This window comes from Periophthalmus magnuspinnatus, chromosome 4, assembly GCF_009829125.3.
Source record: "Periophthalmus magnuspinnatus isolate fPerMag1 chromosome 4, fPerMag1.2.pri, whole genome shotgun sequence".
In the NCBI taxonomy this organism is placed as follows: Eukaryota; Metazoa; Chordata; class Actinopteri; order Gobiiformes; family Gobiidae; genus Periophthalmus; species Periophthalmus magnuspinnatus.
The window spans coordinates 9,567,143-9,594,203 of NC_047129.1; the positions used below are offsets into that span (position 1 = coordinate 9,567,143).

Here is a 27,061-nt window from a genome sequence, read left to right on the forward strand (position 1 = left end):
TTGCTAGAAGTATATTGCTGTGATATTGAAGGATTATTCCGGTTTAATCAGTAAGGTAGATAATCTATGCATTCCAGTAATGTTACATGATCATTTAAAAATGTTTAATAATGGTCATAAACATACTGCCATATTAACCAACACACTCTCCCAGCCCCTTGAATAAGCTAATCAGGCGATAAAGGCACATTTCCATATTTTGCAATGGTGTTAATAGATGTAGGTAAACCTGCCCTACCCCCCTCCACACACGACCAACCTGACGTCACCCGAGGTCCACGCAGCGCGTCACTCACATCAGCAGAGAAGCGCTGCTGAGGCTGAACAAGATGGCTGTGCGCTGGCTGGAGCAAGAACTGAGAGAAGGACCCGAGAAATAGACTCAAACCCGAAGGACACGTCTCAGAAATACACCTGGTGGCTATAACACTAGCGAACGTGCTTAAACCCAGCGACTATAGCCTACATTTCGCTATTTTTGTTGATTTACCGTAAGGAGGCTGGTCCATCTCAAACCCACCCATTCAATCTTTGGTTGAAAATTGCCTGCTACCAAGAGCTGGACAAGAAGCTGGAACCACCAACTAAAGGCCCCTTAAGAGATGTCATTGCTCTGTGTTGGAGGTAAGTAAATCGCTGTATGCATATGGATATTTATACTACTATTTACTCTATTGATAATAAGTTCTTAATCCTGAGGTTTTTTGTGGACTTCATTGGAAATCTTTGCAATAAGGAAGAGTAACAACCCGACTTCACTATTGTAGGTTTTTGTCATTTGTAGGCCATTTGTGACAATTAAATAGCATAATTGACACTGATTTAACAATAGTCTATGATGGTTAATTTGACCACGCCAGCCTACCAGAATGTAGGCTACAATATCATCTTATTTGTTCGTTAATGTTTTATTCACATGCCAATCCTCCCTCATATTCTACTGTCCTATGAAGTGGGATTGTGGAGAACTATTCTCTCTAAGAGGTGTGTTTTCATACTACTACTGATGTTAGAAGTTCTTGATGTGATATGGTATGGCATAAAAGCTGAACAAGCATTTTACTTGTCTATTTCTGGTCTTCCCTCTAGTGCAATAATATTTACAGTTTTTGCATTTTCTATTGTTGTATTCCAATGTGATGGTGTGTGATATACTAACAACAACAAATTTGACATACTGACCAGTCAGCAAATAATGCCAGTGGCATTATAAGCATGTTTAGATAAATCTGCTGAAGAGGTCAGAGGTCAAATTAGAATGACCATCTTGGATCAAGATGACAAAAAGACATCATAAACAAAAGAACACTATTTTATAGTTGTATACAAATTGTGCATGAAAAACTGACAAGCCTTTGAAATCAATGACATTTGTTGTGTGCAAGCATATCTTGATGTACAGTGATTCCTGGTACGGGGAATGTAAATGTCAATTCCCTGTACACGACTAACATAAGCTATCCTTGAAGTTAATATTAATTTTCAGCCCTTTGTGTTGCACCGTGTGGGTCCGCTCCTATAAGCCTGTGAGCTGGAAGTGCCCACCATCTCTTTCTGGCACCCCCCTCGCTGTCACACTCAAGTGGTTATTTTTAGTGTTGGGGATGCAGCTCACTTGCTCTGCTTGCATCCGGCTGCATGGAGAGATTAATAGAGCACGAGCAGGAGAGATAGAAGGGGAGCACACGTGCTTGCTTGCCACATGGCATCAGGGGGAGGCTGGTAGCTGTGAGGGATGCAGAGGGGCATGCCTCACTTCGAGTGGGCAACAGAGGCAGAATATGTATGAGAGAGAGTCATGGCAGCTGTGTCATGCATCTGTCCATTTAAACAATAGGAATTACTTGTGCAAATGTTGATCAACTAACTGGCCTGTAGCTCCAGTTCTTTTAGGAAATTTCACCTTCTGTGGGACTAACACACTTGTCAGCTTCAATGAGTATTTTTTGTTTTAATTTCACCTTGACACTGGCCCTAACAATAATTAGTAGTAGGGATGCACCAATCCAGTATAGGTATAGAATATCAGCACTGATCCGGAAAAGCATGCTGGATCAGATATCGGCTTCCAAATATCGATTCAGCCAATTTATTTTACTGGTCATAGTTGACCCAGAAAGTCTCACTTTGAACTTTTGTTCATACAAAGGTGTACTGTAGTTACTTACATAACTACTTATAATGACTTATAACTTAAGTAATACGTAAAATGTGACATAACACATTTGGATCAGTTTTGTCAAATGTTAACTTTGTTTAAAGGAAATAAATGCTATTTTCAGTCTCTCCACCAGTATTGGTTGACTGGATATTGGTATTGTATCAGAATTTGTATTGGAACAGAAAAGGCTTGATTGGTGCATCCATAATTGGCAGCATGTTATCTAGCTGATTAGCATTTTTGCTAAAGTTTTATATGTTCTATTTTGGGAGTGTATTTGTTTCTCTGTTTGACTCATTTAGAAAGTCACTAATTTTGTAGCTTACTAATTGTCACAAAACACATAACTGACAGAAGTTGTTTTTGTTTATTTAAGATTCTGTTTGTGACACACTGTTTTTTACTTATTCTTTCAGTAAAAAAAGGAAAGCTTGATGGACCACAAGGTTAGTTGTGAACTGTCTTTTATTGGTTCTTTTGAGACATGAAGTAAAAAAAGATCTGTCTCTTTTTGTGTTTCACACTTTACAGAGAAATTTAATACATACGTGACACTGAAGGTGCAGAATGTCAAAAGCACAACTATCGCGGTGCGCGGCAGTCAGCCGAGCTGGGAGCAGGACTTCATGTTGTAAGTCTTTTTTAGGATTTGACATAACGATAGGGAAATAAAATATAGACCGTGAACTGCTGTATTTCAAATCAGCTCATTCCATTCTGGCGTACGCCTTTAAGACATACTTTAATATAAAATTGTCCAGTACAGTGTATAATGTATATCCATTATTTGAAGTAAAAGTAATGACGATCTTTTAAAAACAGTAGATCAATCAAAATCCAGTATGTTCTTTTGCTTTTAGCCCCCCTCTCTCCATTTGTTGGATTCAGTTGCTTTTGTCTTGTTGGAAAACAGGGCTATATTAAAAATACTCCATGGCCATATTCAAAAGATGACGTACTGGACTTCTCTGAAGACGTTGCACTCTTCTGTAGAGTGCTCTTTATCAAATTGAGTTTTCCTTGTCTCTGCGCTCTCTAACCCACTTATGCTTTTCTTTAACTGCAGTGAAATAAACCGCCTGGATCTGGGCCTCACAGTGGAGGTGTGGAATAAGGGTTTAATCTGGGACACCATGGTGGGCACTTTATGGATCCCTCTGAGCAGCATACGGCAGTCCAATGAGGTACACTGGCTGTTTGTCCATTCATTCCCATTAAACATGTTGACTGGTCAAATTTGATTGTTTCTCACAGTATCACATTTAAAGAAAAAAACATTATTTGCATGTTATGAAAAAATTGTACAGTGAATTAGAAAATGTCAGACGTGTGCACAAGCATGTAACAAATCAAATGTGACAGTATTATAATGTAGAACTACTAAACGCTCTGACCAAACCTGTGAATAATATCTTTTCCAGGAGGGTCCAGGTCAATGGCTGACTTTGGATTCTAACGTGATCATGTCTGAAAATGAAATCTGTGGAACAAAAGACCCAACGTTTCACAGACTGCTGCTGGACACACGATTTGAGCTGCCACTAGGTTTGAAATTCTGTTTTCAACATTTTTATACATTGTTATTATTAATAATCTTTACAATAACCTATATATTATGTTGCTGTAGACATTCCAGAAGAGGAGGCTCGCTACTGGGCAAAGAAACTTGAGCAGCTAAATGCAATGAGGGACCAAGATGTAAGGATTTTGTCTTGTTTTTTTTTGTTTTTTGTTTTATTGAACATGTTCATATTATGTGCTCATGCAAAAGTAAAAATACAACATAACTACAAGCATTACCACATTCATTTATTGACAGACACCATTTTATATTTCCGTGTTGTTAGTGCAGTGTAGTTACCCTTGACTGTTTTTCAGTATCAGGAGGAACAGGAGCGGCCCCTCCATGCTCCATCCACTCAGTGCTGTAAGTACATCCTTGTGTGTTTAATCCTGTCTGTCCCTTTCTCTTTCGTCTCACACTGCTTCTTATTACTGAAACCAAAAACAGAGCCAGACAGGAGGAAGAAATTGGGCTGATAGATGAAGCAGAGACAGGAGAGAGGAGAGTTGATTTGATGAATCACTTGAACAGGCCTGTCTGAGCACCAGAATGACTTATAAGTGTTAGATGTGTGATGAATGTGATCTGACATATGCTGAGTTGTCAGACACACTCTGACCAGTCTGTCTGTTATTATTGTTTTTTTGGGGGGAGGACGAGGTAGTGTAATATAACTTTTATTTAAAGTGGGACGAAACACTAAATCAACTTAACTGTGTACGAGGCATAGTTGCATTCTCTACTGTGCCTTTTTGTTACTGTAGTGCAAACTAGGTGAATTTTCAGGTTTATGGTGGAAAAATGTCAAAAAAGAGGAAGTGCTAACCTATGGTTAAACTCTGTCACTTCATTTTAAGAGGCCTGTGACATCACACACCTCCGATTGTTTGGACTGTGGCTGTGGCCAGAATTTAGGTGTTTAGTCCCACTTTAAGCAGCACGGGTCTGCTGAAATGCGCATGTTGTTTCGCTGGATATGATGTAGACTAATAATTCTTTTGTGTGTTATTGATCCTGCTCACATTTTAAATTAACTTCAAATAATACCTCTTCACACCATTGATCCCAATATATTTGTTAATTAAGTTTTTGATTTCATCTCAAAGTCTCAAATCCCCAAACCCAATTTAGAGTTTTAATCTTTTATTTCCTTGCAGGCAATTGGAGTCTCTGGGGTGATCAGCAAAGTAAGTTTTGACCATGCACTTTTGATTTGAAAATGCAAGCTACTATCCTAACAAGCCATGAGAACACAATGTTAATTTTCATTATCTTTTTTAATTATTTCAACAGACGATGACCCTGACAGTGCAGTTGATGACCGGGACAGTGACTACCGCAGTGAGACCAGTAACAGCATCCCCCCTCCATACTACACCACATCACAGCCCAATGCTTCCATGCACCAGTATCCCATGAGGCACCAGCACTACAGACACTCCTACAGCGACGACATGCACGACCTAGACTACGACCATAGAGCAATGAGGTACGAATGGGACACAAGTTGTTTTTTATATGCATGTGACATTATCAAAATACAAAAAATCTCATGCAGGAATAAACAAATGTATTTAGAGATTATTTATTCATAAGCTTATTTTATGGTACAGCCAAGCCCCAGTGGCATTGTTTTGTCTTGATGTGTTTTTTTAACATGTTCCATTGTGCTCTCCTCCCCTAGAGATTAACCCAGACCTCAGTGTATACAACCTTGCCTCTTGTATACAGGCTGTGTGTGAATGGGGCCACTGTGGTTATTGTGTAAGAGTAGTGTAAGAGTGCATGAATAGCCATTATGTCGTATGTGGACATCCATGCCCCCTTTTGGTATTAATCTTAAAATTATAAACAAAACAAACAACTGCAAATATGTACGAAGTACCTAAAAAGCTTAGAGAATTCAAATAATTACACCCAAGCAGAAGCAATAGCTGGAATTTAATATAGTGTATAGTATTGCACATATAGCTTACCCATATGTTAAAAAAAATCTCCACTACTATAGCTGCTTTGGCTACCACTTATTATTGGTTATTGCTATCCTTATTTATCACTACAACAGCTGTTATGATGTTTATTGCTATAGGACAATTCATACACAAAGTAATTCAAAGTGCGTTACAGAATAAGAAAGAAATTAAAATACAACAAATAAAAACACCAATAGTCACAAATAATCACTATAAAATGAACATTACAAGAGAAGAATGCAAAATAAAAACCTAAAAGAGAACAGTTTTAGCTACTCTTTTCAAGAAACATTTTTTTTTTTTAATCCATATGTAACTTATATAAGTATAACGTCTTTAAAATCTAGTTAGTACAATTGACTGACTTTGATTAGACCCTTATTCTCATTTTGGCAAGGTCAAAATTGGCTTGGCTCATTATGTGTCACTCTGACCAAATCTGCCCGCTCTGAGCTGTACTGACGCGCCTCTCCTGCCTCTTCCTTCCTCCCACCTGCTCTGCTGCTGCCACCAGGCACTTTGATAGTTTAGACTCAGCCACCAACGGGCGCAGCGATATGGACTCAGGCTCAGGGTCAAGCCGGCGCACCAGTCGTCAGTATTCTCTAGACAGTAGGCATTCGCTGTCCGATAGGTGGGTCTTTGCACTGTACCTCCTCTTTTCCAAACTCTTCTCCTGCTCCGGCCTGTGACTCCGTCCCGCTGTGACGTCAGTGGTGGACTTGTCCCGTCCTCCTCGCTCGCTGTTGCTTGCATGCGCTCATACCCTCTTTATCTCTGTATTGTATTAAATATTTCAATTGAATCTGCATACTTTTACTTTTCACAGTGTAGAAAATATTAAAACGTGCGTATTTGCATTTTGTTGACTTATGCCTGTTTGTCATTTATTATGCAACAGAGTTTATTTAAGTGTGTGTGAAAATGTCTTATGTGTAGCTCTGTTGTCCTGACAGCCACTTATTAGTGCATCATTCTGTGAACCCTGGCTTTTCAGGGACGCTTGGTAATTATGCACAGTTAATTTCTACTTTCAGCCCTCTAATGGGAATCTTGCAGAGGACCCTAGACAGATTATCTTAATTTTTATCTTCATTTGCCTGTTGAGGACAGATGTTTTGAGCTGGGTGAAAAAACAGGGCCATTGACTTTTCCATTATATAAATTGATATATTATGGTACTTTTTTGTTGGGTTTGTGGCTATTTGCTCTGCCAGACTGGTTATTTAAAGTGATGTGAAGTGTGTTGATAAATCTTGCAGTGTAATTGTGCTCTTGTATGTCTCTGTGGCTTTTAAGTGTTACTATATGTTCTTCTATTTTATTCAGGTTTTTTTAATATATATATATATATGTATAATATATACAGTATTATTATTAACCATTCTTCCCAAATCCAATCCTCTGCCTGGATGATACTAATCTGATTGGATGTTTTAAATAATTTTGCCTGTGATTATTCTCCCTCTTTACTTGGACTAAATGTAGAATTTCATAACTCTATTGCACCTATCTTGAAAAATCCTTAATCCTTATTTAAATGCACAATCTGTCTTCTTTCAGCCCAACAGACAGTCGATACGCATCCTCCGGCGAGCTGAGCCGAGGCAGCTCCCAGCTCAGCGAGGAGTTTGTCCCAGAGGACGGAGAGAGCTTACGGGGATCTGAGTTTTACGATGAGAATGATTCTTACCACTCCTGCCACTCCTCTGTCAGCTACGGCAAAGAGGATTCCCCAGGCTGGGAAGGAGAGGATGCACAGGGTGTCTATAGTGATGAGGGAGGCTATATCAAAGATGGAGGGGAAGGAGGAGCACTTTATGATGAAGACGGAGATATGTATGGAGAGGAAGGGGACTACAACTATGAGGAGGAGATAGCATATGAGGAAGATGAGGAGATGTATCCGCTGGACACTACTTTTACTGAAGACCAAGAAGTACCATATACGCCAACACCCACAAGCACCGCCCAAACTTTGATGCCCCCCTCAGATGGTTTGTCTTCCACAAGGCCACCACTAGAAAAACAGGCATCTCTACATCAGCGGCGACCCTCACAAGACCAACTCCAACCCCAAAGTACAAGCATGGGTCTGCTGCAAGTAACAAAAGAGGATACACTGCCTTCGTTCACTACAGATACTTCCAAGCCTATGTTTACTACAGCCCAGTCAGATTTAAGTACCAGCACAACTACAACAACTACTGCAGTTACCCTAGAGGTCCCAGCTGTAGAGAAACATGAGGAGACTGAGTCTAAATTGGAGGGGCCCCCAGATGAGCCCCATCCTCCTGAAAAGCCCCCGGAACCAGAGAGTACTCCACCGATGACAGAGGAGAAGCCAGAGGAACGCCCTGTGCCAAGGTCAGTATTTGAATTTTATATTAACAGTTTACCTGCACATTACATGTTACATATGAATAGCATGGCATTCTAGGTTTTTTTTTGTTGCAAAATAACAAAATCAACACACACTTATACCTTTCAATATAAAACATTGCATTGAACTCCACATAAAGCAATACAGACAAAGATATGTTATTACTTCATAAATCTATATTATTCCCTATAGTTTATGTTGAAAAGTATTCAAATGGAAGATTTTTGTTGACAATGCAGTATCAAACACTTTCAGTGTTAACACTTTGTCTATCTTCCATAGCTTCCCAAGAAGAGAAATGATGGAGCCGGGTCATGCTAGAGCCAAGGCTAACTGGCTCAGATTGTACAGCAGAGTACGGCTCCAGCTTCAGGAGGTACACTATGTCTGTATTATTTCTTTGTTGCATGAAAGTCTTTCCATTGAGAATAGATATGCTAGTGAGGACTGAGATGCTTTTGTTCAGCCCATATTTTATTAAAAAAAACCTCAAAACCTGCATGAAAAACTCAGTCCTGATGTGTGATGTTTTGTGCACTTTGTTTTTCCTTTTTGTGATTGTAAATGTAAATGTTTATGCTTATCCCTTGTATTGTTTTGCCATTTCGTAATTTTTTTTCAGTTATTTGCCATCCTCGTAGCGATTTGCATGTTGTCCTTTCTGATTACTCATGGCTGGAGCAGACTCTCAGGTGGGTGTGGCAGGCACTATGGGCATACAGTATAATTGCTTTTCCTTTTTTGAAACAGTAAGACATATATTGGTGACTAAAATTTTGTCTCCATGTAGACAATATGACTGTATTTGTGGCCATATTTAGCCTAATCTGCATATGTCATTATATATATAATGTTTCCTATTGTCTATTTGTTATTTCATTATTTAAGTCAGTGGGAGATGCTGTCTTTCAATAACTGTAATTCTTATGAATTACTTGGACATCAGTAGACTTGTCTCTATGAGAAAGTGTCAGTGGCAATAATCACAGCTTTGATCTCTCACACTAAGATTCAATTCCACTTTTTATTTGTTGTCTGTGTATTTTTATTTAATTATTTTTGGACTATTTCTCACTGTTCCTTGCTGTTACTATCAGGTCTTACCATAAAAGATTTCTCATTAGTTCTCAAAATGGCCTCCAAACTAAAAAGGCATTGTTGTAATTGTTGCAGGTGGTGGGCAAATAACATTCTTGGCTTTTCTGTCTGTCCTCATGCCTTTGTTTTTTTGTAGGCTCGAGGAGAATCCGTGGGCATTGCGTCTCTTCTTTTATCAGCAGGGTAAGTCTGCATGAATGATTTACCCTTACAGTAAAATTGATGGTGCTCCAAAGCCAACATTGTCATTAAAATGAAACATATTCAATGTTCATATTTTACAGAATGGGTGGTGCTTTGTATAGTATTGACAGTATGCCAGACCTCAGAAAGAGAAAAGCTATGCCTCTAGTTAGAGACTTGGTAAGTTCTTCCATAATATCATTTAAGTTACTCAAATGTACATTTCCTGGGAACTGGGGCAATATCAACAACAAAAAAGTTAGGTTCTAGTTTATCACGTTTCAGTGCCGTAAATAAAATCCAATTTATTTTCTCTGTTTCCATCCCCTTCGGTAATCTTCTCCAGGCTATGGTGAGCAAAGTTTTACATTTTACCAGAGATAAACTCATTCCAGTTAAGACCTAGAATGACTATAAGAATATGAAATAAACTACAACTCAACTACATCTTTCCCTTTGACAGTCTTTGGTTCAGAACTCCAGAAAGGCAGGCATCACCTCAGCTCTGACCTCCAGCACCTTGCACAATGAAGAACTGGTGAGTTTGCCTCATTTCCCAAAGCTTCAATTTTGTAAATCAAGTTTCACTAACAAGCTTTCCTCATGTGCTCGCAGAAGAGTCATGTCTATAAAAAGACACTCCAGGCTCTGATATATCCCATTTCTTGCACCACTCCACACAATTTTGAAGTGTGGACCGCCACCACTCCCACGTACTGCTATGAGTGTGAGGGACTGCTGTGGGGCATCGCTCGCCAGGGCATGCGCTGTACTGAGTGTGGCGTCAAATGCCATGAGAAGTGCCAAGACCTGCTCAATGCTGATTGTCTTCAAAGTAAGAATATACTGTACCTTTTCTTAAATGACACTACTCTTAAAAGTTAAGTTTCACTGCATTTTAACTGCAGTGGACTTAAATACACCTTAATTAGCCATAAGAAACATAAAGAAAAAATTCCATCCATCCATCCATTTTCTTCCGCTTATTAAGCGGCCGGGTCACGGGGGCAGCAGTCTAAGCAGGGACTCCCAAACTTCCCTCACCCCAGACATGTCCTCCAGCTCCTCCGGTGGGATCCCAAGGCGTTCCCAGACCAGCCGAGAGACATAGTCCCTCCAGTGTGCCCTGGGTCTTCCCCGGGGCCTCCTCCCGGTGGGACATGCTCAGAACACCTCCCTAGGGAGGCGTCCAGGAGGCATCCTGAGCAGATGCCCGAGCCACCTCAGCTGGCTCCTCTCAACGTGTAGGAGCAGCGGCTCTACTCCGAGCTCCTCCCGTGTGACTGAGCTCCTCACCCTATCTCTAAGGGTGCGCCGCGACCGCATCACTGCAGACGCTGCACCGATCCGCCTGTCAATCTCACGCTCCATCCTTCCCTCACTCGTGAACAAGACCCCGAGATACTTGAACTCCTCCACTTGAGGCAGAGACTCACCACCCACCCGGAGAGGGCAAACCACCTTTTTCCGGTCGAGAACCATGGCCTCGGATTTAGAGGAGCTGATTCTCATCCCAGCCACTTCACACTCGGCTGCAAACCGCCCCAGTGCCTGCTGCAGGTCCTGGCTCGATGAAGCCATCAGGACAACATCTGCAAACAGCAGAGATGAAATCCTGTGGTTCCCGAACCAGACCCCCTCTGGCCCCTTGCTGCGCCTAGAAATTCTGTCCATAAATATAATGAACAGAACCGGTGACAAAGGGCAGAAAAAATTGTATTCATAATAAGCTTTTTTTTTTTTTTTTTAAGAATGATTCGAGCTTAATAACAACTTAATTAATACTCCGACCGTAACTCCTAACCCTAACTCCTTAATTAAAGAGTTACTATGCCTGAATTATTATTAATAAAATAGCGTATTATAAAATGTTACAGACTTGTGCTTAATGTTGTATACACATTGTTGTTTAGATCCATTGTAATTGGATATACAAAGAACATGAAGCTGGATAGGACTAACTCTTATTCTGTTGTGTCCTTCTTGAAAAAAGGAGCGGCGGAGAAGAGCTCCAAACATGGTGCAGAAGATCGCACCCAGAACATTATAATGGTCCTTAAAGACCGCATGAAGATCAGGGAGAGAAACAAACCTGAAATCTTTGAGCTGATTCAAGAAGTCTTCGCTGTGGCTAAATCTCTCCATGTCACTCAAATGAAGCAGATAAAACAGAGCGTACTTGATGGCACATCCAAGTGGTCGGCTAAAATCAGTATCACAGGTAAGATAGAGTTATATTAAAATGCGTATGTGTCAGTAGTGTATATATTTTTGCCTATATGTAAAAATACCAGAACCAGAATAAAAGATCATTGCACTCAAGAAAGTAATTTTTACTTGTGACAAATATTTGAAGATATAAAAATAGATTTTCTCTTTTTTTCTTTCTTTAGTTTTATGTGCCCAGGGTTTACAAGCAAAGGACAAAACAGGCTCCAGTGATCCTTATGTCACCGTCCAAGTGGGAAAGACAAAGAAGAGGACCAAGACTATCTATGGCAATCTCAACCCTGTTTGGGAGGAAACATTCAATTTGTAAGTCCTAGTAATAACTTTTTATCTAAGATTTCAACCATTACAATATTACAACTAGTTATTTTGTGTTGTAGTGAGTGTCACAACTCCTCTGACCGCATAAAAGTGAGAGTTTGGGATGAGGATGACGATATAAAGTCTCGTGTGAAGCAGAAATTTAAGAGAGAATCAGATGATTTCCTTGGTCAAACTATCATTGAAGTTCGCACTCTGAGTGGAGAGATGGATGTGTGGTACAATCTTGGTAAATTGATCGATAGACTTGATATTTTACTTTTATTATTGAATGACTATACTTCAATTGTAATAATCGTTATCATATTTTTGCTGTATGTAGATAAGCGTACTGACAAATCAGCTGTGTCTGGGGCTATCCGCATGCACATTAGTGTTGAAATCAAAGGAGAGGAGACTGTGGCACCATATCATGTTCAGTATACCTGCTTGCATGAGGTAAGTTTTTATTAATAATATAAACTCATAAGTATACACTAATTATTAGTATTAATATTAGTATTACAACATCTCTACTCTCTAAAAAAGGAAAATTATACCAATATACTTATTAATACTAAAACTTGTGTCAAAACTTGATACTTATTTGGAGAAGTAAAGAAATTCCTATCGTTCTTGTGTTGAAAAGTACATTACATTGTCTCTTTTTATTATCATCATCAGTATTGAGTATCGACCTTTTTCCTTTGAGCCAAAAGTAAGTAAAAATGTTAGTATTGTGACAAAACTGCACTTTACATATGCAATATACATGTAAATCCTCTAAACCTTAAAGAAATACTATAAAGCATTTAAAGTCTTATTCCTTCGACTCACTTTGCTCTGACTCACTGTGGGTCTCCACAGGCTTGAACTCTTCACTTAACCAATTACTCACCAGAAGTGGCCCTTAAACAATAAAAGACCTCTGTTATTGTTGCACAGATGCGGCTATAAACCACTCAGCCGGTATTAAATGTTTATAGCTGCATAATGCATAATGGCTTGTGAACCCAAGCAGCACCTAATACAGTCCTTCTGAGTGAGCTTTATTGCTTTGTGAGTCTATGAGAAAGTAATCTGCACATAAACTTTAAATGATTTTAAATGGATTGCCTCTGAGTTATAATCCTTTGTGCATCTCCCCTGAAACGACTTGCTCATTTTCTCTTCTATAGAACCTCTTCCACTATGTAACGGATATCCAGAATAATGGTGTGGTGAAAATCCCTGATGCTAAAGGTGATGATGCGTGGAAGGTCTATTTTGAGGAGACTCCCCAAGAGATAGTGGATGAATTCGCCATGCGTTACGGAGTGGAGTCCATTTATCAGGCCATGACGTGTGTTTTGTGCACCTTCCTTATTGCTTTACAATCACAGCTTTCTTATAATTTAATATGTTTAATATCTTTTGCTTTTTGATAGTCACTTTGCCTGCCTGTCATCCAAGTACATGTGCCCTGGTGTACCTGCAGTAATGAGTACTCTACTGGCTAATATCAATGCCTACTACGCTCACACCACACAGGCCACCAACAATGTGTCAGCCTCTGACCGATTTGCTGCCTCTAATTTTGGGGTAAGTTAACATTTGGCATGTTACTATATAATTTATGAATGGATTATGAATACAGTCATTCATGTGGGGGATTGTTGGGACTTTTACAGAAAGAAAGATTTGTGAAGCTCTTGGATCAACTGCACAACTCACTGAGAATTGACTTGTCCATGTACAGAGTGAGAAAGCTTTTATCATTATTTGCTATTTTCCTCTTTTTTCCCTTATTTTACTTCTGAACACTCACTTATTTTTATGTATTTTATTGTAATTGAGCAGGGAATTGTTTTAATTATGCAGACATCCTCTCTTTAAAATGCACAGACACATTTAGTGTTGGAGACACAGTCCTCCCACACACAAATAAGTGGAGAGCTTTGATGCAAAATTGTGTGGCCATGATAGCTTCCATTTCCAGCATAAAACACACGCGCACACATACATACACATACATACACAAACAGAGGTGGATGGGATACCATACTTTGATTTTGTATCTATGAAAACAGAATAATTTCCCAGCCAGCAGTCCTGAGAGGCTCCAAGATCTCAAGTCTACAGTGGACCTCCTCACCAGTATCACATTTTTCAGGATGAAGGTACAGTTCATCTGTTTCCAAATGTAGGGATCCCTCTTTGCTTGGTGCTTTCTTACTTAGATGTCATTTCAGGTTCAAGAGCTCCAATCCCCACCCAGAGCCAGTCAGGTGGTGAAAGACTGCGTGAAGGCCTGTCTCAACTCCACCTATGAGTACATTTTCAACAACTGCCATGAGCTGTACAGCCGCGAGTATCAAACCGACCCAGTAAGTTAACAGTGCAGTAAAAGTACATGGTATGGTATGGTATGGTATGGTATGCTTTTATTTGAAACAGGGACAGTGCACAACATTACATTGACCTTAAAAAAAAAAAGGAGAGATGTTTGGTGCCAGGTTATAGCATAAATGCTAATTTCCACCTGTAGTCCCTGGACAGGCTGATGTTTAGTAAATAAGGTTATGTAGTCTACATTACACACAGTGAGAACCCAGCCTGATTCACAATACAATGCAATACACGATCAGTTTTTATTTTATTATTATTTATTATGCTGCTCATTAACAATACAGTTTAGTGTTTTATCATCTTTTTGTCTCTTTATCAATATCTTTAAGTTTTACTTTTGTAGTGCTTGACATGTTATCTGATTTTGGATCTTGAATTTTGCAAGTTGTTCACTCTTTTTTAAGTAATCTGTTTGGTATAATATCGTCTGGATTACAGTTTGTTCTATAAGCTGTAGCAGTTCCACAGCACACACATGTCCACAGTCTCCGTCACAGTCCGTGCTGGCTGCTCTTTGATGCTTCTGCATGATGTGGATTTCACCAGGGATTTCTCAAAGTGCTTCATGTCCTCATTAAAGCACAAGTGCCGTTCAGACTCCCTCGAGGATTTCAAATAAGCACTCTCACTTTGAATTAAAGATTTCATCCTCAGGGACATTGCCATATTTTGTCAGTCTTTGCAAGATAATTTTTCACTTTTCATCCCCTGTTTTACTGTGAGAAACAAAATAAATTGCAGTAGAAAATGTCTCTAATGAAGAAGTTCTCATGTAGTGAATATACAGGGTACCAGTACATTTGGATCTAATTAAATGCAATTTTTCAGGCTAAACAGGGTGCAGTTCCCCCAGAAGAGCAGGGACCCAGCATCAAGAATCTGGATTTCTGGTCAAAACTGATCACTCTAATTGTGTCCATTATTGAAGAAGACAAGAACTCTTATACTCCCTGTCTTAACCAGTAAGATCCCTATTTTTATCTTTTACATTTTACTGTGATTGAGATCTGATGTCTAATTTATTTGTGTTTCATATCCAGATTTCCACAAGAACTTAATGTAGGTAAAATCAGTGCTGAAGTCATGTGGAACCTGTTTGCTCAGGATATGAAGTATGCAATGGAGGGTAGGTATAAAAACACATATCTCTTCTCTTTATTGTGGAATAGATGAGATACACTGTACACTGCGCTGTCCACAAAGTTGTTATAGAAACAGGGACATGGTCACATAAGAATTTGAGCAGGTTTGACAAGGACCGTTAATACTGATAAAAGGTGTATCTCAATGAAGTGTCTGTTTTATAGAACATGAGAAAAATCGCTTGTGCAAGAGTGCAGACTACATGAACCTACATTTCAAAGTCAAGTGGTTGTACAATGAATACTGCAAAGACCTTCCCTTTTTCAAAAGCAGAGTGCCTGAATATCCTGCGTAAGTAAAAATCTTTTCTGAATCTATTTTTAAATGTTGTGGCATGACAGTCAATGCTGATCCATGTGTCATAGGTGGTTTGAACCATTCGTCATTCAGTGGCTGGATGAAAATGAGGAGGTGTCACGTGACTTTCTACATGGTGCTCTGGAGAGGGACAAAAAGGATGGGGTAAAACATAAACAGTTGTACCTTATCTCCACCTCCTTAGATACTGAGCTCAGAAAGTAACTCTGGCAAATATAGTATAACACATCATATTTCTGATGGATTTCATTTTATGAGCCAAACAAATGTATCGTCTGCCTCCCACACGATCCATGTGTTTGCACAGTCCTGTCTGCTCTGAAAAAGATATGTTATGACCAATTGATGTAACTATTAAGATATTAAGTTCTTGTGTGATCAAGATGTCTGAAGTTGAAGCATTAGGAACTTAGTCAATTCTATTTCACAAACAGCTCGTAATATGTACTGTCTATACATACAAAAAGATACAGTGAATAGATAAAATACTTAGTGATCATCAGTTTTTGTTGCTTTGTTACATTTTTGAGGAGGTGAGAACATTGCCTATATAGAAATATCAGTGCATTATTATCAGGTATTAAGTTGAATCCAAGTTAAAAATAGTCATGGCCTGTTATTCAGTTCTTTTTTGTATTTGAAGACGCCCTATCAGCGTAAAGAACTGCCTCATTGAGGTGATTTAGACTGGAGTGTGATAACTTTTTGACAGCAGCATATGCGTTTACTCTAAAGTTTTAGCAGCATGAAATCTGTCCTCACCTCATTACCCAGGCTCCCCGGGGTAACACCTGCACACCTCAAGCCAATTTGAGACTGTCTCAAACCTGCAGCCAATTACAAGACAGACAGCAGTGCTCTCACCTGTCACCGCAGAGCTGTCTAACTAGCTGCAGGCTCTGCCATTTCTGTGGGTCTGAAGGCTCTGTGCATGTGGCAGAAAGAAATCAAAGGTCCGGATTAAAATAGCTAACAATACCAGCTGAGTTATGGAGCCGTCCTCAGAGGATACATATATTTTTCAGATAGTGGTTAGTGGATGCTCATAACCTATGCCATAGACACATCAGCAAACTTTAAAAAAGTCAAATAAAAAAACTGTATAACTATTCTGATTACTCCATAACAATATAACTAATATTTATGCTTACTTTAGGTATTCATGTAAATCAGACTCAACATATTTTTGTCTGATATGGATAATCAACTCCGTTATTTTAAAGAAACAAGAAACTAATAATGCTGTTTTTAAAAATACACAAAGCTCTAGAATAATTTGTCCAAACAGAGAAAGCAGAAGCAAAAATGTTGAAATATATCCAGCGTTATTATATTTTACTAACTTAGATAATATGTTATATGTACCTATAGTTCCAGGTGACCTCCGAACACGCCCTCTTCTCCTGTTCAGTGGTGGATGTGTTTTCTCAGCTCAATCAGAGCTTTGAGATTATTCGGAAACTAGAGTGTCCTGATCCACAAATAGTTGGACACTACATGAAGAGATTTGCCAAGGTACTTAAAACCAATGAAATTTGTTAAAATTTTAGAAATATTGTTAATGGTCATTTTTATGTGCTTCTTAATCTTTTATAGACTATCAGCAATGTTCTTCTGTCCTACGCTGATGTCATCTCCAGGTTGTTTCCAAACTATGTCACAATGGAGAAAGTGGTGAGTGATCCAAATTTTATTTACTGTGATACTGTTTTAGTATTTTTGTCTTGGTCAACCTTCCTGTTTGATAAACTGATTTTGGATTAAGAGTATGCTTTTAATCCATAGCCGTGCATCTTGATCAACAACATCCAACAACTGCGAGTCCAGCTAGAGAAGATGTTCGAAGCAATGGGTGGAAAAGATGTCAGTTTTCAATGTATTTAAATTCTCTTAATAATTTTAAAAGTGTATTAATATTATGTCTTTTTATTTTCGGCCAGCTGTGTGTTGAGGCTAGTGACATCTTGAAAGACTTGCAGGTCAAACTCAACAATGTAATGGATGACCTCAGCAGAGTCTTTGCTGTCAGGTAATTGTACACATATACCTTTCATTTTATTATCACACCAGTTCCACTGTAGCAGAAAATATAGATTTATATGATATTATTGTTTATTAGGATATATTCTTATAGACGGCATCAAATGGAGCAACATGAGGACCAAAAGTCCCAATTGTAACCACTAGAATAGGAGATTGAAACAAAATGTTTCCAAACTGCAATTAATGACTACTATATTTGTTGCTAGAGAAAAGCTGTGACTTGTTGACAGGGGCTTGGGGTACTGTTGCTCAAATAGACAATTACCTAAGGTTCCAGGGTACAGGGCTGCATGTTAGGTTGTGTCATTACCGTAAATACATCAGTTTTAGATTTTTTTAAACATTTAAATGAAATGCTCCATTTTGTTTATCTTTTATAGTTTCCAGCCCCACATTGAGGAGAATGTGAAGCAGATGGGAGACATCCTGGCTCAGGTAAAGGGAACCTCAAATGTGGGTAACGCCAGCAGTGTGGCCCAAGATGCGGACAATGTTCTCCAGCCCATCATGGAGTTCCTGGACAGCAAGTGAGCAAATTTACTCAAAGTTTCTGTTTTAGCTTAGAAAACTTTCCAACTGAATACACAAAAAGTTTGTTTTTGTTATATTAACTCAATTTGATTTGTTTATTCTACATCTTCTTTCCCTCCCCAATCTTGCACTCACTCTTCCTATCCTGGCAGCCTGACATTGTTTGCAAAGATTTGTGAGAAGACTGTGCTAAAGCGTGTGCTGAAGGAGCTGTGGAAGCTGGTCATGAACACCATGGAGAAGACCATTGTTCTGCCTCCACTGACAGACCAAACGGTGAGACCCTCAGCACCATTCATTAGTTATTATGTGATTACATCAGATATAATTTTAATTCACTTGATATTGCATTGGATTCTTGGTCTTTAATAAAACAAATTCATAAACACACTCAAACTCCAGGAGCTGCATCAAGAGAACTGGAGGAGGAATTGAAAGATGCAACTGAGGATTTTGAAGGCAGACATTTCTTTTGTTTCAAGTTGTCATCTCAATAAACAAATGGCAGCTGACAGTGGATTAAACTGCTTTACATCATCTCTCATGCTTCGTGTTCATATCTCCACCCCCGCACACATCATATTCAGCAACCCCTCAAGAGCTTTCACTGAGCAAAGCAATAAAAACTCCAAATATAGACAATAGGAGTGCACCATATCATTCAACACATGGCTGCTCTTCAGTATGTCACCCAACAGTCACTTGGACAGATCTTTTTACATTGACAAAACTGCAGCAATTTCCTTGGATCACTGCAAAAAGAAATCATACATGGAAAGCAGCCTCTTAATTTTCTTTCTTTTGGGTTTCCGTGTTTTTATTTTTGATTATTATTTAATATTGAAAGAGCCTCATATCACTGCACTGGATTGAGAAGGGAGTCTAGATGTATTGTAATCTACCTATTGGTTGTATAACACTAATTTGTGTGTACCATAGCTAGAAAAGAGTGATTTGGTGTGATGTCGCCTCTGACTTGGGCCCAAACATGTATTTTTTGATTGATGTGGGGCTCTTTACATTTTAACTGACCCTTCTCTCTGGTTGTTGTTGTGATTATTATGACATCCTGCTCCCACCGCTCTCCCTCCACAGATGATTGTAAGTACATCACTCCTGCGTGTGTGTCCGTCTGTCTCTGCTCTATGTGGCTGCAAGTCTCCCTCTATTTATTTATGACTACTACCCCACTTCACACCTCTTCACCCTCAATGTTTTATTTCCTAATTATCTTTCTACCTTCTTGTCTCAATCCAGTCCTGTCTCTCTTGTATAGAGACAGAAGCATGGTGCATTCTTGACTGGTTTTAATAGGTCCCGCCCCTCAATATTCTCCACCAATCAATGCCTACCTCTGCTGTCTCCTTTTTCCCATCACTTCTTCAGAAAAGAAGTGGTCATGCTCTTTATTGCGTTGCAGTGTGTCCTTTTACCTGGACTTTGGTGGGGTGAATCTTTTAGTGGTTTGACATAGGCCTTTGCTCCCTCTCTCCCCTCTTCTCTCTGTTTGACTTGTGTCCTGCCTCTTACTCCTTCCTGTGGGTTTGTTGCTTGCATCTGATCTATTTCAACAGCGCAGTCTCCTCAGTATACTGTACCACACTCTACACTGTACTGTATGTCTCTATGCAGGCTGTCGGTCTGTTGTGGTTTGACTTGATGTTTTGTTGTGAACCATAATGACTTGTCTAATACAAAATATATGTTAAGTTTTTATTTATTTACTTTAATTCTAAATCATTCATTTGTTACTATAAACAGCTGAAGTAAAAGGACTGACTTCACTGAAACCAGCTATTCATATGAATAAGGAGCTAGCTAATGCCAAGTATTATGTGACACAAATGGTATCTGATAGATTTCATCTCTATAAGGGAAACAGTTTGTTGCTGTACCCAGATGGCAACTCAAATGTTATGGTCTCCCCCTTGCTGTGTCTGGTATACTGCGCAGGTTATCGCAAAGCAAAATGGACCTCTGGTTTATTCTGCTGTACATGCTCTACATACATGTACATGTTATGTTGAGGGGAAATCAGACATGGACTGACCACTGTTTATCATAATAACCCCATGCTCTCTTTCCAGGGGAGACTGAAGAGCGCGTCTCACAGTGATGTAAGGACTAAACCTTCAGATCAGTGTGTCTCGTCTCTCCTTTATGTCCACGTCTTGTCTCTCTCCCTCAGCTCTCCTGTCAGACAAACCAGAGGAATATTTCTTTTTTTTTTTCACTGCTTATATCTTCCTTGATACTGCCGGATACCACAAATATACAAGCTGCCAACTACAATAGTAGCAGTCACTCACATAGATTCTTTAATACATTTTTATTACAATATATCAATATCTTCTGTATAGCCTCCGAGATTATGTAGCAAGCCCCATCCAGTTACATGTTGTGTGTTTAGGTTGAACCTTGTGGGCATGCATCTGTGTCTGCACAGTTCTGTCTACCTGTCCTACCTTCACAATGAACTGAAGCGCTTTTCCCTTTTCTTTATACCGAGACGTCTCTGTGTGTGTGGATGTGTTCAGCAGTGTAATGTGGTGAACAACACGTACATTTGATAACAGGGCTTGAAGGAGAAAGTACCTTGACAACAGTAAAACTGTTTAGAGTAAGGTTATGTAAACGTGCGTGTCAGAGATGTCACTGTCCTCTGTGTGACAATAAAAACTCCAGTTCAGTCATTTTCATGCTAATAACGGTGTATTTCTCCTGTCTGCCTCTGCCTGTCTGTCTCTTCCTTTATCTGTGGCTATTTCACATTTCAGGGAACACAGCTCATCTTCAATGCTGCCAAAGAGCTCGGGCAGCTGTCCAAGTTGAAGGTTTGTTATGCAATTAACATGTTTTTTATAGATAAAGTTACTGCTGAAAATATAAAACTGACTGATTTTGAATTGCATTGTTTGATTTTAGGAACACATGGTTCGGGAGGAGGCCAAGGCTCTCACCCCAAAGCAGTGTGCTGTCATTGAGCTGGCTCTAGACACCATTAAGGTCAGGAATAACTACATAATATAGACTGTTAGGATTTTAAAGGGGATATATTATGTAAACTGTACTTTTATAGATAATCATTTGATTGCTCAGTTGAATTTAAATTGATGCACATTTGTGTAATTCGATGCCCTGAATTTGAGGCTTGGTCAGAAAAGTAGTAGTTTTCAATGGACCTGTTTCTTTAATTAAGCCATTACATTATGTAATGATGTTATAATTTACTAAATACCCTATGTCTTCTTTAAGTCATTAAATGAAAGAATAATTCTGTAAAGTCGGTCATTTATTTCTGTTTTATTTGTGTGTGTAGCAATACTTCCATGCTGGTGGTGTGGGTTTGAAGAAGACATTCCTGGAGAAGAGTCCTGATCTACTGTCCCTTCACTATGCTCTGTCCCTCTACACTCAGGCTACAGACAAACTCATAAAGACCTTTGTCCAATCACAAAACGCACAAGGTAATACACTCAAACTCATTCCCAACCACACACATTTTTACTGTTATCTTCTCAGTTCTAGTTTGTTTCCTTTGTCACAATTAAATACATAACAACAGTTTACAAAGGATGATTATTCCATTTTGTGTCTGTAAGTCAATAAAAAAGTCTGAAACACTTAAAACACTTGACATTACACATTGAACATCAAAAATTATGTTTAGGACTGAACACATACATACAACACTATATGTCACGGAATATGAATGAGTGTGTGTGTTTCTTCTGTGTAATTTTCCTGTATGTTCGTGTGTCTTCTCTCTGTGGGCCAGTGTTCGGCGGGAAGGGGGTGAGGTTCACCAGTAGTGAGGATATTTACCCAGACAAGGGTATGTGACACTCGGGACAAAGAGCCTGAGACATTGAAGAGAAACCCTCAGACCAAAGCCCAGCTCCCTTCACCCTCCACCCCACCATGCACATCCTGATGCCCTGCCTGACCCATGTCAAAAGACAGATTATTAAACATTCCCTCTTTCACTCCTTATTCAAATGCATATTACAATAAAGACACTGACTTTATGCATTGATGCATGAAACGTACACACTGATGTCTGTGTGAATGGTACTGCACACAATACATACACTCAGAGGGTATGTATGGGCAGACCAAAGCATGAAGTGTGGACATCAGAGCACAGAAGAGAAATGCATTAAAGTGTAAAGGAATCCTAATCCAGCATGATGTCACTCAAGCCCCAGGGCCCGACGAGCATGAACGTGAGACTGAGCAAAGACAATGTGACAACCTTTACTCAGGATTAAAGAAATATTTGGATTTTCTAGTATGATATATTTTCACAGTTTCACAGTTAGTCTTTGGGAGTCCCTTGTATTTGTTTGATATGCTGTGTAGAAAGACACTGAAAGCTTCCATGTGCACTAGAGCCCCCCCCTTACAGCAGCAGACTGCACGACTGACCTAGGGCAGCCAATCAGAAACATGCTGTTAGGTCAGGTGATCAGATTTGTCACTTGATGTTAATGTCAAACAACATGACCAACTCTCACACATTTGTATACTTCATTAATGAAGTATAAATAGGCTGCAACATTTTAGGCACTGCTATGCTAAATTTAGTTGCATGACATTCTTATTGCACAGTAAATTGTTGCTGAGTTTTCATTGGAGATAAGTACACATCTTGAGATTGAAGGAAAATTCCAAGAAATATCTGCCAGTATTTTTTTTTATTATTCTGCACATCAGATGGCAGAATACTTACCTTGGTTACATATTGCTGCTTCCTGATCAGCAAAGTTTGTTTTTCATGTCTGGTGGATGTCCTCCATAGACTAGATGAGGCCAGATGGACACTGCTGCTCTCTTTGGTCGGGTTGGCACAGAGACCATGGATCTCACACTGCTGCCCGGAGAGCGCCGTGCCAGGAACAGACACCTTGTTTAGTGGGTGGCCAGTACTGAAGACTCGCATGTCGACAGGCTGCTGGTCCTTACCACAAAGATACAGTTGACAGAGTGACAACACTAATTAAAACATTTGAAATACATGTCCATCTGTCTCAATATTCCAGGCAAACGGAAATCCCAACCTCTTGTTGAGCAAACTCTTGGCTATATCATAAAACTTTATTTCCGTCTTACAGAAAATCTGTAAGTGGAGCTTTTCTGACTTGATAAAGCATTTTATCAACACCATTCCCACTTTTGAAATCCCTTAAAGCATGACTTAGTTCTTGGGGGAATCACTCAGACTTGAACTAACCCCTGCATCCTGGCAGACATTAACCAGCTATGAGTGGGAACAGTTACCATCTTAACAAGTACATTAAGTACACAACTATTTTCCACTGTTTTCCACTTTAATAGTAAGACCATGTACCTACTCATAGCTGCTTTGCCTGCCATTTTACATCCTTCACTTCCTTATATTGGGTCCTGCTGATACACAGTGATAATTGAAATCCGATCTCTGCCGATGCTCTGTATCATAATGAGGGGGATTTTACCAATCTCCAAATGGCATGCAGGATTCAAGGAGTGCTAAGGTCCAAGGAGAATACATGCTTAGTGAAATGTTTTTCTATTTCCACCAGGCTCAGGTGTGGATGACGCAGTTGGAGAGGTGTCCATACATGTGGAGATTTTCACACATCCCAGCACTGGAGAACACAAGGTTACAGTCAAAGGTAAGAAATAACTTAATAAGTGCTATTGTTGTGGAATAGTTTTAAACAATTAGGCTTTATGGGAAAATGTCTTATGCAGCCCTCAATTATTCCCATAGTATTTAAGCACTGAATGTTGTGTTCTGCAGACACAGAGATAATGTGTGGCTTCTGTCCTTGTTTTTTGCTGCTCATTTTCACACATGACTTTCTCTCTGTTCTCACCCACTCCATCCCTCTGTCTTTCTTCTCATTTCCTCTGTGACAGTCGTTGCTGCCAATGACCTGAGGTGGCAGACACAGGGAATATTCAGGCCATTTGTGGAGGTCTATATTATCGGGCCACACCTCAGTGACAAGAAGAGGAAGTATGCCACCAAGTCAAAGAACAACAGCTGGGCTCCTAAATATAATGAGACCTTCACATTGTAAGTATTGACAAAAGTGATTCACATGTGTAATGCTAATCCCACAGTAACATATATGTCTCTCCTGCAGCACTCTGAGTAATGAAGTGGGCCCTGAGTGCTACGAGCTGCAGGTGTGTGTGAAGGACTACTGCTTTGCCCGTGAGGACCGCACAGTGGGAATGGCCGTTCTGCAGCTCAAAGACGTAGCCTCTAAGGGCAGCGTGGCCTGCTGGCTGCCACTAGGTAAACGTATCAACATGGATGAGACAGGTCTGACCGTACTGCGCATCCTCTCCCAGCGCAACAACGATGATGTGGCCAAAGAGTTTGTCAAGCTCAAGTCGGACCAACGCTCTGCAGAGGAGGGCCGCAGCTAAGAGCTATTACACTGCTACATACTGCCCTCTAGAGCTCACATGAGCTGTTGCTAACCACTGCCCTTGTACAAGCACAGAGAAAACACATTTATCAAAGTGAACAGGGCATAGCATTACGTTAGAGTGTATTTGATATTTCATAGTGTGTCATTACAATCATTTTCATATGGCGATCAGGGTGAGAAATAGTAGCCTTTCTATGTCTCATATGACCCATACTTAGTTTCCCCACCCCATTTAGAATTCTTTTGTCACATTTCTGCCTTGCAGCTGCTCAGAAGGGACCATAAGTGCCAAAAGATAATTAATGATGCCAAGATCTGCAAGAAGCACAACAGGTCAAACTGTCCAAATGACCGACAATGGCTGCAAGGCCTCAGACATTCCAAAAGTCTGACATTCCAAAAGTCTCTCATTTTCATTCATCATTTTGATGTGTGGAATTATTAATGCTCTTTCTTCCAGATTATATTTGTATTTATTAAATTATTTATATTATAATCAAATATCTATTATAGAGAAATTATATTTAAGACAGATTTTAAGTCCTATGTAAAAAAAAAATGGATTTACGTTTGGTACATGAGAAATTTCATGTAGTCTGTCTCTATGTGTAACAGAGCACACTGCCTAATACCCCAATGCCTTCTGTCTCGTAGGCCCTTGTGTGTACTCTCTTCCATAGTGCCTGTTTAGAGCGTGGATCATCAGAATCTGTGTGTGACATGTCCACCTCATGTGGTCACCTGTGCTGCCTGTTACCTACAAATGTATTCACTGAAAGCCATTTAAGGGAAGGACACATCCAGGGAGTGTTTCCCCATGATGGTAGTTACATTTTACATGTGAACAGACATTCCACAAACTGCCCTCGACTGCCTAACTACACTTAAACACTTAAACAGGTGATGAATTCATTTCTAGACTGAAATGATCAGTGGGTACAATTTTAGTCCCAGATTACCTATAAAGGGCTGCATCTCCAGACTGCATCAGGTTTGGACAACTAACATATGAAATCTTCTAGTCAGAGTAGTTAAGCACAGGGTCTTTGTTGCACCAATAATAACACATTTCCAACAAAACAATGTTATATGTTGTTACTTTTTATGGAAATACAGGAATTGCATGTCATTGCATCCAATGTTGTCACAGAACATGAATAGTGTTTTATGGATGCCCTGTTCTTTAAAGTTTGACTCAATTATTCATCTGTGCACTGTAAGGTTTGATCTTGAAGTAAAATTTTGTGTTTTAAATGGGAAATGTCAGGGTGTTTTTACGTTGCCACTGAGAAGCACTTAGAACTGAATAATTTCTACCCCCTTTTGAACAAGATGTAACTGATTTCTATGCATCTAATTTTGAAATATTGTAGATTTTGAGATGGTCTTAAAATGTTTACATTGTGCATTTAATATATCAGCACAAGTGTTTTGTCTGATATCTTGTTGACGCTGTCTCTATTGTTACAGGCCAAATATTGCAGTTGTAGTCATACTGAGAAAGAACGTTATTGATGTTGTAAATATCTAAAAAATGATAAACCTCGTCATGTGAAGTTTGCTGCTCTTTTGTAGACTTACATTTTGCTTCATATGGGTACCCACTTGGATATGTAGCTTATGTGAACGGTATTTCAAAGCATATGGTTGAACAGAGTTGTATAATTGTAGATATTATGGATGATACTACCTTCTCAAAAGAAAATGGAAATGTGGATCTCATCTTTTCTTCAGAGGAGTTTTACAACACATTATTTAGAGCCGAAAATGCCACGAAAAATCTTTATTTATTGCTGTTGACAATGAAATGTATGAGGACGTAAGAGGATATGGCTAATGTGCTGGCATGTGGGCGAGGTTGCACGATCATAGACATAGAAGCACAAAGATCAGTACACTGATTCAAGCTGACAGACAAACAAGCATGTTCTGTCCTTTCTCTGCACTGCCACCTGTACTTCCACAAATGGTGCATGATAGGAACAATAAAACAAAAGTCAAACATGTATTGTGCCAGCACGCATAATTATTTGATGTTAAATGCCAATAGTTGTCAAATTTCTTTGAAAAAAACAAATGTCATTATTGTTTTCTATTTCTCTGATGTTTGTGAATATATAAATATGTATTACGGATGAAGTGTAGTGGTACAAAGTACTCGCATGAGAATTTTTTTATACTTGAGATGTTTCTAATTTTGTTTTGTTTTTTATTCTGGATGTTCTTATTGGGGATGGACTTGAATTGCAGTTGCAATGTGATTCTGCTTCCAATAAAATATGAAATTAAGTCTAAATGTATGTCTGTGTTTAATTATAT

At 39.3% G+C, this 27,061-nt stretch overlaps 1 protein-coding gene across 1 annotated transcript; it reads left to right on the forward strand.

The window, feature by feature from the left end:
• Positions 1-538: 538 nt before the first annotated feature.
• unc13a (unc-13 homolog A (C. elegans)) lies at positions 539-27,038 on the forward strand. Its single transcript, XM_055221060.1, has 41 exons — positions 539-624; positions 2,578-2,607; positions 2,693-2,792; positions 3,228-3,345; positions 3,583-3,706; positions 3,789-3,859; positions 4,040-4,088; positions 4,883-4,912; positions 5,019-5,214; positions 7,262-8,065; positions 8,364-8,457; positions 9,316-9,362; positions 9,464-9,542; positions 9,826-9,900; positions 9,978-10,197; positions 11,356-11,583; positions 11,756-11,897; positions 11,972-12,141; positions 12,235-12,350; positions 13,070-13,233; positions 13,319-13,472; positions 13,562-13,630; positions 13,961-14,050; positions 14,123-14,257; positions 15,108-15,241; positions 15,320-15,405; positions 15,587-15,713; positions 15,788-15,884; positions 17,112-17,255; positions 17,337-17,414; positions 17,526-17,603; positions 17,681-17,769; positions 18,164-18,310; positions 18,467-18,590; positions 21,092-21,148; positions 21,240-21,320; positions 21,634-21,781; positions 22,093-22,149; positions 23,879-23,971; positions 24,219-24,378; positions 24,449-27,038. The coding sequence occupies exons 1-41, from the start codon at positions 603-605 to the stop codon at positions 24,735-24,737; spliced, it is 5,316 nt and encodes a 1,771-aa protein (XP_055077035.1). The 5' UTR covers positions 539-602; the 3' UTR covers positions 24,738-27,038.
• The last annotated feature ends 23 nt before the right edge of the window (positions 27,039-27,061 follow it).

What these genes read in the sequence shown, in the direction of transcription:
- unc13a (XM_055221060.1), top strand. Translation starts at nt 603, where the DNA reads ATGTCATTGCTCTGTGTTGGAG. An exon ending in TGCCTCTAGTTAGAGACTTG is followed by an intron (nt 9,543 to 9,825) that starts GTAAGTTCTTCC and finishes TCCCTTTGACAG; the next exon opens with TCTTTGGTTCAGAACTCCAG. An exon ending in TTGCTGCCTCTAATTTTGGG is followed by an intron (nt 13,473 to 13,561) that starts GTAAGTTAACAT and finishes GGACTTTTACAG; the next exon opens with AAAGAAAGATTTGTGAAGCT.